Source organism: Cibotium barometz, chromosome 28 (assembly GCF_041138505.1).
Source record: "Cibotium barometz isolate CiBa-2024 chromosome 28, ASM4113850v1, whole genome shotgun sequence".
Lineage (NCBI taxonomy): Eukaryota > Viridiplantae > Streptophyta > Polypodiopsida > Cyatheales > Cibotiaceae > Cibotium > Cibotium barometz.
The window spans coordinates 54,634,472-54,648,384 of NC_141073.1; the positions used below are offsets into that span (position 1 = coordinate 54,634,472).

At 40.5% G+C, this 13,913-nt stretch overlaps 1 protein-coding gene across 1 annotated transcript; it reads left to right on the forward strand.

Annotated features, from left to right (window-relative positions):
- Positions 1 to 8,902: 8,902 nt before the first annotated feature.
- On the forward strand, positions 8,903 to 13,217 carry LOC147622957 (elongation factor 2-like). The gene is made up of 4 exons (XM_086822568.1): positions 8,903 to 9,177; positions 10,233 to 10,286; positions 10,392 to 10,479; positions 10,587 to 13,217. Exons 2-4 carry the CDS (start codon positions 10,284 to 10,286, stop codon positions 13,025 to 13,027), a joined length of 2,532 nt encoding a protein of 843 aa, XP_086678694.1. The 5' UTR covers positions 8,903 to 9,177; positions 10,233 to 10,283; the 3' UTR covers positions 13,028 to 13,217.
- Positions 13,218 to 13,913: the final 696 nt, after the last annotated feature.

The window sequence follows — 13,913 nt, forward strand, 5'->3', positions numbered from 1 at the left end:
CAATGTACAAAAGATAAGTTAGCCCTATAAGAATGGGCGTATATACAAGCCGGGGGAAAAAACCTCCTAAAGAGGGAAAAAGTGCCCCGGCGGTCCTAAGTGTGTTCACACACATCACTGCCTATATATATATATGGCAACAGCAAACCTGTAATCTTCACTACTAGAGCGGCACTGTAAACTTGTTATAATGCCACTATATGTGAACAATCATATACACAAACATCCGCACACCAATACCTACAACACTTAGATTCTATGCAAAGACTGTCCTAGCACTAAATTTCTATTATAAGAACTTTGCACTTAACCAGAAATGGGCATATAACACTTCATAGAGTGCGTGCAAAAACTTACAGAGCCAAAATAGGATTGTGTCGTAATAGTAATGCACAAAATATCAGTTAACAAAGTTAACACAATATGGTATTCTTCCTTCACCTAAGAGAATGCCTCAATCTAAGATAGTTCCATGTCTGCATGTAGGTACCAAAGGTGTTATTCCAAAATCAAAGAAGGAAAGAGATGGAAATACCCTTCCTCATGTACTGCTCGCTTCCTTGTGTGCCTTCTCGTTCTTGCCTCATGCTTACCTCCTTAGCTCTCACATGAACCAAAGCAACTCTGATACCATAAATAGAATGCGGGGGAGAGATAGAGCTTGAGTTCCTTGCAAGAAAACACACACACACAACCGAGAGAGAGAGAGAGAGAGAGAGCAAGACACGAGAGAGATGGATGGCTTAATTTGCTTATATTTATTTCTCTTCTCTCTGTAACCATAAACTAAAGAGATAAGAGTACTTACTATAAGGAAAAGTACTACTATAACTTATAATGGTCGTCCATAGTGTGAACCCAACTATTTCAGTTGGCACTATAACTATGCCATACTATATGAGCAGCACTATAATTATGCCATAGTCTAGTAATCTAAATATGGCTGTCACACAGCCTGTCATATCCACCATTAACACCATATTAATCATAATCTCACCAACCGTGCCAATGGCATAAGTGTGAAAGCTATCACCCAAGCAAGTCAACAATGTTCGCAGCACTAGTTGAGATCGATATCTCAACAGTCATGATGTTATGACCCCTCCCATGTATGCCAAGAAGGACATGAATAGACCCCCTCCCATGGACATCATCATGAGTGTGGAGAAAGGGGGGTCATGATGTTAATGACCCCCTCCCATATGATTGTCAAGGGCCATAAATAGTCCATGACATACTATAGGGGATTGTGACATCACAACCCCCTCTCACATGACCATTGTAGATGTTCATTATGAGTGGATAAAGGGGGGTCGTGATGTTACAACCCCCTCCCATGTGATTGCCAAGGGCCATGAATAGGCCATGGCATACCATAGACATAACCATACCCAAGCTAGCATGGTCAACATAACTTGTTGGAATAAAAGATCTTGCATAGCTTGCTTGCATTATAGGTTATTTTGCATAAATTCATAAATAGAATCATGAGCTATTGATCTCTTCATATCTTCAAAATGTTTATAGCCCCATAGTCTACTTGGTTACATGACCTTCGCATTGCTTTCAGAGTAGATGAAGAAACATAGAATTGTTATGCTCTCCCCAAGCATAGCATTGTTATTCTCCTTGATTGGCAATGTAATGGGTAACATAATGGCAATATATGGAGGGTCATGATGTTACAACTCCCTCCCATGTAATTGCCAAGGGCCATACCCAAGCTAGCATGCAATGGAACTATCCGTAACTAAAGTAGATTAAAGGGCCACAACATGCTTCACAAGTTATCCATCCCGTCATAAGAGCTAGCTATTACTACATTTTAATTAAAGGGCTACCACATCCGACCCAATCACAAGAGCTATCCAACCACCTAAGGGGTGGTCGTGATGTCACAACCCTATCCCATGTGATCCCATTCAAGATGATGAAGGCATGTGGAATATTGTTTCGATGTTCAAGTCATGCTCCTCAAGAGCTTGCATAACCCCACAATTTGGCCACTGCAAAATTTTAATAAAAATAGAACAAGCCACGTTTTCAAGCCATTTTGGTTTATTTAAAAGCTTACAATAGTGCCATGCACAAAATGATGCTTGGAGGTTGGCGAGCTTGTATGCACCTATTAATGTATCCATCCTCAATAGGATATCCATCCCCCTCTCTCAAGCCTTCGGTAGTGCCTTTGTGCTACTCAATTTTGATGGCGCTATGTCATGCCCCCCTCCCCTTTAAATCATATTTAAAATAATGTTTTATTAAAAATACCCACATCCTAGAGAGAGAGAGAGAGAGAGAGAGAGAGAGAGAGAGAGAGAGAGAGAGAGAGAGAGAGAGAGAGAGAGAGAGAGAGAGAGAGAGAGAGACGGTTAAATAAAAACACATGTCTATGTCGACATGAATGTAAATGTGTGTGTGAGAGAGTGAGAATAAGTGTGTGAAGAATGTAATAATGGAATTAAAAATGTAATTAAGAATTATATATTTGTGTAAGTGTTGGGCTACATAAGGATATTTCTTATACATATTTATAAATAATGATAAATATGTATAAGTGTAAGTGTTAGGCTATGTAAGGATATTTATAAATAATGATAAAATATGTATATATAAGTATGTGTGTGTGTGTGTGTGTGTGACTATGTGCATGCGCATGCGCATGCATGTGTGTATGTGTGGATGGCCAAATGTAGAGTTCTTAGGACATCCTCACTATAAAATGACATTTGGATGACAGCAGGCATGTGAGCCAAATATCTATCCCCATGGAAACTGTCAATGAATTCACCTACAATGGCCCACCATAGACAAGTACATGGTAATAAAATCTCATAGAGTGATGGGGCTAAGACATCATAACGTTCCATCTTCCATTGCTCTAGCGCTTCCTCTTGGACAGTCCTTACTTGATGGGGTCCACCAACTGAATAGAGAACACTTTGATCATTATGCCAATGTGGGGTCATTCCTACTAGGAATTGAAGAAGTAATACTCTCCACGTAAAATCCCATGGTGTGTAATCACATGCAAAATAATACAATATAAGCACATTCCAATGAAATCCGACATTTCTAGTGACTTCAGCCAAAATTGTTGAAGATGGTAAGTGGCTGGTATCAACATTGTGGATGTCTTTGGCAGCAATTTAACAGTTTGGAAGCTTACAATACCTCAACAAAATTATGCAACTAGTATTGGGCTTGCTTCTCAATCATTTTAAGGATCATGTCTCTCAAGAGCTAGCTAAATAACAAAATTCCAAATAGAGGTGAATAAAGTAAATATGAAGGAAATATTAAATATATTGTGAATTGTTGAATGGTTCTTAGAAGGCCACACACTTTATTTAGAGTCCTCCAACAAAGTAAGCCACATAATCTTCGTTTGAATAGGATCTACATTGATACTAATAAAGTTAAGATTCTATGAGACAACATATAATTCCACTCCCTCAAAAGCAAGGGAGAATAGTTTTTTTCTCCACTCATCACCAAGAGTAGGGTTGATCATAATCTATGCATGTAAAGCATATCTTAAAAATCTCATATTCCAATGTCATGAGAGAAGGAATCACAAACATTTGCATACCTTCATCATCATGCAAGTATACTTCCTTTTTATCTCGTCAAATTACTTTCTTCTAATTATTAAATCACTTATTCTCATTTTTCATATTGGAGATTGGAGAAGTCTTTGAGTTGCTCCATCTTCAAATTGAGAAGAAATTAGTTTTAAAGTATATCATTGAAAAAATCATTTCCAATAACTCAACAATAGCATTCCAAATAGATCATCCCTTGTCAAAGGATACCATGAATTGATGGGCTTTGACTCAAGATTCATGTTCAACTCCAAAAATCTTGCCTCGTTAGTAAGTAACTCCCTTAATTATTAAGACGTAGTATCACATTTACATATATTTGAGGCATTGATAAGCACATCTTTCAAATTTGACAATATGACCCCGTGCTCATTCAAGTTAAAGAATATGATTTATAATCACACCAAAAAAATGATTAAATTTAGAGAGGATGTATGAGTTATATCCACAACTAAATGAATTAATTACTCAATCGTTTGTACAACCCATCCAATAGTGAAATCTCACTAACCCTTCTCGGGCTAATCAAAGTTCATACATCCCTGATGTGCATCTCTCTAATATCCTCGTAGCACTCATTAATGATAGACATCCAAGCCATAGTACTATTATTACCTTCCTATACATAAAAAATTATATTCTTCATAAAGGCAAAGGTACAACTCAAGCTCAACTCCTCCTTAAATTCCTTTTCCACTCGAAGCCAATGAGCATCCCATTCCGATCTCATGTCATCTGTAAGAGTATCCTTCCCATCACGGGAACAAACATAGATAATAAATACTCCCTTCTTGGGGACATACCCTCACAAAGAATGGATGTCTTCAGAGTAGTTACATTCTTCCTAAGACCCCTCACACGTGCAAAGGGAAACAACTTGCACAATGGGACATGAGGAAAACAAGAGGGATATAGCACCCTGCATATAGTAATCACATCCCATAATCACATCCCCTCCTTTCAAAACATTTACATCTTTCTCCTTCCCACCATGGGAACAAACATAGATGATAAATACTCCCTTCTTAAGGACATAACCCTCATAAAGAATGGATGTCTTTAGAGCACTCACATTCTTCCTAAGACCCCTCACACATGCAAAGGGAAACAACTTGCACAATGGGACACGAGGAAAACAAGAGGGATATAGCACCCTGCATGTAGTAATCACATCCCCTCCTTTCAAAACATTTACATCTTTCAATTGTTCATCTGGTCCCAAAGCAACCTCCTACCCATGTCCTTTTCTAGTAAATTGAAGCTCAACTCCTCCTCAAACCCCTTTTTGACTTTACCCTCAAGGGTGAGAGAGAGCAGCTACTAAGGACACTTTACCCTCAAGGGTGAGAGGGGGCAAGAAATATTATGCAGAGGGCTTACTTGGAGATGGGCATAAATGGCTTGTTGGAAGGCTATCAGGTACAGTATGGTAAAGTACTGCATAGAGTGTCGGGTGCAGACGCTGGTAGAATGACAAGTGCGGGTAGAGCAGAGTGTTGGAGTGTCAATCACGCGGCACTAGCGGGTTTATATAGGTGTAGGTATGGGTACGAGTACAAGGAAAGGGAGAGCAAAGCGTGGGTGCAAAGGACGGTGTACGTTGAAAGTACATCGGCCTGTGGCCTGCATGAGCCTGGGGAAAGGAGTGGTGATTGTGCATGGACAAAAAGCTATGGTACGCATGTACTTTTCGGGTCAGAGGCAACATGGGCATCCACATGGCAGTCTATGTGGATCGTACACTAGGGCGGTCGGCCTTTGATCCTTGCGTGGGCACTCGAGTGTGTGTACGACATCTTTTTGGGGCGAGGACTCCTAATTTGGGGCGGTGACCTCGATATGCGTGTCAGAGCGCCCGACAGTGTGATTTTTTTATTTTTTTATTTTTTGACAAAAATGTCCGAGGTATCTCCCTGATCATAGAGGTGCTGATTGTTTGTAAATCGGACACCTGGTCGTGCATTTATTAATGTTTAAGTTTGCTATATTTTTAACTGAAAATATCTAAAAATTTACGTATAGGCTTGATTCGGTGTCCATTTTGGTTGCTGCCTGTAAAATCCTGTAATATGGTAAAATCGCACGCAGATTCCGAATTTGGACTCAAAATTCTAGGATTCTAAGTGGAAACAACTCATTTATTAAAATTGTTGATTTTTACATCATAAAAGACCATAAATTCATGGGCATGTAGTATTATTGAAGATAGGCATGTTATAATTTATTTGTTTAAATGTACACATGCTTAGATATATGTGTAAGTATAGATTTATTTGTTTAAATGTACACACACGCGCACTTATATATATGTAAGTACATAAATTACATCCATACATATACATATATATATGCATGCATGCATGTGAGTGTGTACACTCACACTTGCATGCATACATATATATGCATGCATGTGAATGTGTACACTCACACTTGCACATGCTTATTTCAATGAGTGCATGCACAATTGTATGGGCAAACTTGGCCTTGTGTATATTGACTTCAATACTCTTAAGAGGTGGCATAGTTACTACCTATGGGCTATCATATATGGCATGGACATCTGGAGAGAAGAAAACCAAAAGATGTCATCTTGATCTTGGAGATTCTTTGTGTTACAATTTTGTTTTCTTTCAGGAAGTACTTGACCCCATTTGTTCTATCATTGCTTGGTCAAGGGCCTTGCTCAGTCTAGGACGCTCATTTTTTGGTAATCCTCCACCAAAAACGGTTATCTAAAAAGATAATATTAAAATATTGTGACTCTCTCTTTTATACACTCTCTAGGACCACATTCTAATAATATTATAATTATAATAAATTGATCCAATATTTTATTATTATTATGTACCCTAACTAAGTCGGGGGTGAAATCCAACTTCTGTTGTAATTGATATTCTAACTATCTTAAATGTGTCATATTTGAACAATTTATATAATCTAGCTTAGTGTTTTGAAAATTTTATTGTTTGAGTGATTCTATGAATATTGTTTGATTGTAAGGTTTATTTTCAATAATCTCATGTTTTTGTTCGGTTTTTTGAAATACTATTGACTTTGTAGTATGAATTTTTACTTCCCCTCTTTTCTCTGTGTAGCTCTCTATCTTTTCCCTCCATTATCACATTAATGGTGATCGATGTTCCCATTTGTGAGATAGAGATTAGGGCGAGAAAAAATGATTAAAGATGAAGAGTGTGTTGGCTTTTTGGTAGTACCACAGAGTTAGAACCAAAAAGCCATCTTACTCTTCATTGATCTTTCCTGTAACATTACAAGTTTAGAGAAGAACAAATCTATGAAGGTGAGTATTCTATATTTTTAAAAATCTTATAGATTCAAATATTATTTTTGTTGAAGGATTTAACAAAATATTTTGTTTAATGATATGTAATATTAATGCTCTTACCAATGATTTATGGCAAAAAATAAATTTTTCAAAGTTCAATAATTTTAATTATTGTATCTGATTTTGACACCTAGAGATGACCAACCATATGGAAATCATATACAATCTGATCATACACTTGTTGTATAGACCATGTAGACCACACGAGGACAATGTTGACCACATAAAGATTATAGGTATCCCATTGCCACATAAAGATTATAGGTAGCTCATTGCCATAGTATTCTAACCAAAAAGATCATAGGATTAGACATGGGCAATACAGAACACACACACCAAGCATATAGAAATCACATAGAGCCCATTCCAACCACGTACGGACCGTATATAAACCACACCGAGACAATAGTGAGCATGTAAAGACCTTGGGCAGTGTGTTCAAACCATGTGCAGAGACCACATGAACCATTCAACAAAGCACACCATGAGAAGGCCAAGTATATCGACACCCATTCCAACCATACGCGGATCACATCAACTGTACAGAGCACATCAAGAGAAGACCAAGCATGTGAAGATAAGAAGTTAGGGTACATAACCCATTGCACATTATGTACGGACCATATGGACCATCCAAGGCCATGAGCTATGGACAATACAACCCATTACACACATGAATGGACCATCCAAGGCCATTTGGATGATACTATGTATGGATCTATGGATGATACAACCCACTCCACACATGTACAAACCATATGGACGATACTAAGTACATAAACATCTCGAGTGGCCCATTCTGACCATGTACACGCTATATCCACCATACACGCCACACCAAGGCAACAACGAGCATGTAAAGCCATTGGGAAGCTTGTTCCAAATATATGTGAATCATAAGCACTACGTGTAGACCACACTGAGATGTCATCAAGTATGTAAATATCTTGGGCAATCCGTACCGACCATATATAGATCACATGGACCATGCAGAGAACACTGTGAGAAGAGAGCGCATATAAAGATCACAGAGTCCATTTCACTCTTGTGTAGGACACATGGATCATACAGACCACTTCGAGATGACAATGAGCACATAATAATCTTGAGGAACCCATTCCGACATGTACATAGACCATATGGACCATGCAGAGCAACACTGTGAGAAGAATAAGTATATAGAGATCACATAGAGCCCATTCTAACCACATGTGAATCACATGTACAAAGACCATATGGACCATGCATATGAGAAGCACACCACGAGAAGACTAAGCATGTAGAGATCCGACCATGTATGGTTGCAAAGGCCATACAGACTACATCGAGACAACCTGTAAAGATCTCGGGTGCCTAGCCTGTTCCGACCATGTTCAAAGACCACATGGACCATGTAGCAAAGGACACTATGTGAAGAAGCATATAGAAACCCATTCCGACCATATGTACAAAGCACACCGGGAGAAGACCATATGTATGGACTATATGGACCATCTAAGGCCATGATCTATGACATCATGCATGGCCATCACGTGGAAGATGCATGTATGCCCATGGAGCACACATGTCAATTGCCACATCATCAGAGTTGTCCACATAAGCAAAACCCATGAAACCAAAGCTCGCAAAACAAAAGCTCGCCTCATCGAAAAAGGTCCCCATCTAGCAAGAGAAGTCTCGTGGGCTCCGAATCGTAGACTTGGAGTCTATCAACTAAACTCTTGAATAAGGGCCTGACCTTCTAAGGATCACCCACTTCCTTGGCCTCATTCTATCCCTTTGGTGAGTTTCTTTGTTATATAGAGCCTTGGTTCTTTCAAAGCCTAGGTTATCTTTATAAAAAAAGTCTGGCGAATTAGAAATTATAACTCCCACACCCCATCTTTACAAGACCCCTTCTTAGGTGGCCACCAGCCGCGCCGCCGCCGACGAGGTTTGAACTTGCGACTTCATGCATGGACTTCAAACACCTTAACAATTGCCTTGGTGGTATGGTTACTTTTGACACCAACGATTAAGAATTAGATTAAGGTTTGTGCCCTAGAATAAATTGGGAGATATTCGCCGGACTCCAAGTAGAGATTAGGGTGGATTGGATTCGGTCGAGAAATGTCCGGGAGAGCTCAAAACCCTACCGTCTTAATGCTTCTCATCTCCTGCCACTCCAAAGTGTTGGAGTGCGTTGCGGCCAAGGTCTCCCTCCCTGTGCACATCGTCCCCTCACAGGTATTTCATTCTCCCCTTCTCTGTGTGCTGTCTATATCTGTGTGGATACGGCCGTCTCGCGTGGATATGGTCTTTGTGTGCCCTGCAGGTTGTCCCTTCGAGCGTCCCTCTTTTCTTTGATTTTTTTGTAAATGTCCCTTGTGGCTCCTGCCAAGCTATTTCCTTCAAGTTGGTGTATTTTCTGTGTCTCCATGGCTCGATCATTTCTGTGTCCTTGTGAATTCATGACTAGGTTAGGGTTGATTTACAGAATTGGATTTACTGGGTTAGCTTGACATGTTTTCTGCCTTCTCAATGGATCCGCTATTCTGGCCGTGAGATTTTACTGTAAGACCTTCCCCCCCCTCCCCCCCTCCCTTCGAAAGATCAGATCTGTCTATTACAGGTTTGTTGTAAGTGTCTCTTAGTTCTGTGGTATAAGTGTTATGGATTTAGTGCTGTCCTAGTTCCACGCACCGTTGTTTTAGGTTTCTTTTTAGCCAGTAGTATACTTAACATAGCGACTATGTAAGCTTGTTGAATCGAGCAATGGTACGGTCACGTATGCTTGTTGATGTTTTATTCATGCACTTGTACTGCCTAGCTTTTCAATTCAAGGATAAAGTCACGTATGCTTGTTGATGTTTTCTTCATTCACTTGTACTGCCTAGCTTTTCAATTCAAGGATATTTGCTAGGCTTTGTTGTTGTGTAGTGAAATTTGATGCTGTCAAGTTGTATCGAAGGTCTCCTACTGTGTTTCACTTTCCGTTTTAGACATGTTTTATTCCCTGTACACTCTAGTGTGGGTGGAAGGCTGTAAACAATGTGTTATTTTTTTCTGACTGGCGTTTGGCCCAAGATCCTCCAGTAGTTACCAATTTTTCACCGCCGGTAGGCTGCAAATAGTGTTTTCAGCCATCTGTTGGTGACCTTTGTTTTTCCAAATTTTTTGTATTGGGTGATTAGTATTTCTGTATTGGCCATTGTTTTTTTTTGGGTTTAGATTATTTGGTTGGGTTCAGCTCGTTGTAGTGTGTCCCAGTGTTTCTGATTTGGCTTTCTCCTGTTATTCAGGGATTTCAATTTCTTTGAAGAGCATTAAGGGTGTCTTTTGAGTCTGCAAAAATGGTGAGTTGGTGCTTATTTTTTTGGCAAAGCAGAGACCCTCTGCTGCATTCCTATAAGTTATGTGCATTAGCTTTCTGTTAAGGAATTCTTTTTCTCTTTCTTCAGGTGAAGTTTACAATTGAGGAGTTGCGGAGGATCATGGACAAGAAGCACAACATCCGTAATATGTCAGTCATAGCTCACGTTGATCATGGTTGGTGAACTTGATTGTGCTTCAGCTGTTGTGTGACTTGCTTTTCACTTGCATTAATTTGGGAAAGCAGAATAACTAATATTGTTTTTGTTTTCCACTGTTTTCAGGTAAGTCTACCCTGACAGATTCTCTTGTTGCTGCGGCTGGCATTATTGCTCAGGAAGTTGCTGGAGACGTGCGTCTGACTGATACTCGCCAGGATGAAGCTGAGCGAGGCATTACAATCAAGTCTACTGGAATTTCATTGTATTATGAGATGTCTGATGCCTCCTTGAAAGATTTTAAGGGTGAAAAAGATGGCAATGATTACCTCATCAATCTCATTGACTCTCCTGGACATGTTGACTTTTCTTCGGAGGTCACTGCAGCTTTGCGAATTACAGATGGTGCCTTGGTTGTGGTTGACTGTGTTGAAGGTGTTTGTGTCCAAACAGAAACTGTTCTTCGCCAGGCTTTGGGTGAGAGGATTAGGCCTGTGCTCACAGTCAACAAAATGGATCGGTGCTTCCTTGAGTTGCAGGTAGAGGGTGAAGAGGCTTACCAAACCTTTCAAAGGGTGATTGAGAATGCCAATGTCATCATGGCCACATATGAAGATCCACTTCTGGGTGATGTTCAAGTTTACCCCGAGAAAGGTACGGTTGCATTTTCTGCTGGTTTACATGGGTGGGCCTTCACACTCACCAATTTCGCAAAGATGTATGCGGCCAAATTTGGGGTTGATGAAACCAAGATGATGGAGAGGCTTTGGGGTGAGAACTATTTTGATCCTGGCTCGAAGAAGTGGACCACCAAGAATACTGGAACACCCACATGCCAGAGGGGCTTTGTGCAATTCATTTATAACCCAATCAAGCAGATTATCAACATCTGCATGAATGATCAAAAGGATAAGTTGTGGCCAATGCTAGCTAAGCTTGGGGTTACTATGAAGGGGGATGAGAAAGAACTAAGGGGAAAAGCCCTGATGAAGCGTGTCATGCAGACCTGGCTTCCGGCCAGTGATGCATTACTTGAGATGATGGTGTTTCATCTTCCATCTCCTGCAAAGGCCCAAAGGTACCGTGTTGAAAATTTGTATGAAGGACCCTTGGATGATCAGTATGCCAATGCAATCAGAAATTGTGATCCGGAAGGTCCCCTTATGCTCTATGTTTCTAAAATGATCCCAGCTTCTGATAAAGGTCGGTTCTTTGCCTTTGGTCGTGTCTTTGCTGGAAAGGTCTCTACAGGTCTGAAAGTCCGGATTATGGGGCCTAACTATGTACCTGGTCAAAAGAAAGATCTCTATGTAAAAAGTGTTCAGAGGACTGTCATATGGATGGGCAGGAGGCAGGAGTCTGTTGAGGATGTGCCTTGTGGAAACACAGTTGCCATGGTTGGTCTTGATCAGTACATAACCAAAAATGCCACTCTTACAAATGAGAAGGAAGTAGATGCTCATCCCATCAGAGCTATGAAATTCTCTGTGTCACCTGTTGTGCGCGTCGCTGTCCAATGCAAGGTAGCCTCTGATCTTCCCAAGCTGGTTGAGGGTTTGAAACGTTTGGCTAAGTCAGATCCCATGGTGCTCTGCATGATTGAAGAGTCTGGAGAGCATATTATTGCAGGAGCGGGTGAGCTACATTTAGAGATTTGTTTGAAAGATTTGCAGGAGGATTTTATGGGAGGTGCTGAAATTGTAGTTTCAGATCCTGTGGTCTCATTCAGGGAAACTGTTCTTGAGAAGTCCAATCACACTGTCATGAGCAAGTCTCCTAATAAGCACAACCGTCTCTATTTTGAGGCAAGGCCACTGGAGGAAGGACTTGCCGAGGCTATAGATGAAGGGCGCATTGGTCCCAGAGACGATCCTAAGGTGCGCAGTAAGATTTTGTCGGAGGAGTTTGGGTGGGACAAAGATCTGGCCAAGAAGATCTGGTGTTTTGGTCCAGAGACTACAGGGCCAAATCTGGTGGTAGACATGTGTAAGGGAGTGCAGTATCTGAATGAAATTAGGGATTCTGTTGTTGCTGCTTTCCAGTGGGCTACTAAGGAGGGTGCACTTGCTGAAGAAAACATGAGAGGCATAGCTTTTGAGGTCTGTGATGTAGTCTTACATGCTGATGCTATCCACAGAGGTGGTGGACAGGTTATTCCCACTGCAAGGCGTGTAATGTATGCTTCTCAACTCACTGCAAAGCCAAGGCTTTTGGAACCTGTATATCTTGTGGAGATTCAAGCCCCTGAACAAGCTCTGGGTGGTATCTATGGGGTGTTGAACCAGAAGAGAGGGCATGTGTTTGAAGAAATCCAGCGTCCGGGTACACCTCTCTACAATATCAAGGCTTATCTTCCTGTTATTGAATCATTTGGCTTTTCAAGCACTCTTCGTGCAGCCACTTCTGGACAGGCTTTCCCTCAGTGTGTGTTTGATCACTGGGACATGATGAACAGTGATCCAACTGAGCCAGGATCTCCGGCTGCACAGCTCGTTCATGACATCCGTAAGAGAAAGGGTTTGAAGGAACAAATCACACCCCTCTCGGAGTACGAAGACAAGCTGTAGTATGGAATTTTGGTAGAGCTAGTTATTTTTGTTGGCTGAGAATATTGTTGTGTTTTAGCTCACGAGGAAGGAGCATATAGCTTATTTGAATACCAGATTTGACTTCCTTGGACCATGTATAGGGTTCAAAGGTGACTGGTTATCTTTTGTTTAGTTTGGAACAATCTAAAATTATGTTTTTGCTTACTAACTTTGGTGCTGTGTATTTTTGATTGTGAGGATGTTGGGTGATATTTTTTGATGTCTTTGATATTAGGCACATTTTGTTAACACTGGGTGCTCTTACATAGTGAATGCCAGATGAGTCACTTTTGTGCCAGTGATATGATGGGGCTGATATTGGTTCGTGGGTAATCCTCAGTTATTGTCATGTAAGTACTGTCTCCCTTCCCTGACAAAAGTGCTACTGTTGGCGTGTGCAATTCATCGTTTATCTAACATGCTGTGCCAACTACTTCTGCGTATGCTTGAATTGAAGTTAAAGGTGTGTGTTGTTTTTGTATAGTGTAGATGTTTTGCTTGTCATTGTTTCCTGTGCTTGTTACTTCGTGCATGCAAGCGTAAAAATATTGTGGCAATCAAGTAATGCATCTACTAACATGTAATCTGGTGGTAGAATGGGTTGTAGCATATATAGCCAGTACTTTCTTGAGAGTATGTATCCAAGCTAGACCTCTTAACTTAAGGCACCAAATTGGTCCTTACCTAGATTGGCTCAAAGGCTGTACACCCAGAAATTTTCAAATGTGATGCTTTTGGCTGTGGGGGTCTCGTTTGTGATGAACAAAGCCTGTATCCAAGCAAGACCTCTTAGCTTTAGGCATCAAATTGGTCCTTACCTAGATTCGCTCAAAGCCTGTACCCTGAAATCTTTAAATGTGACACG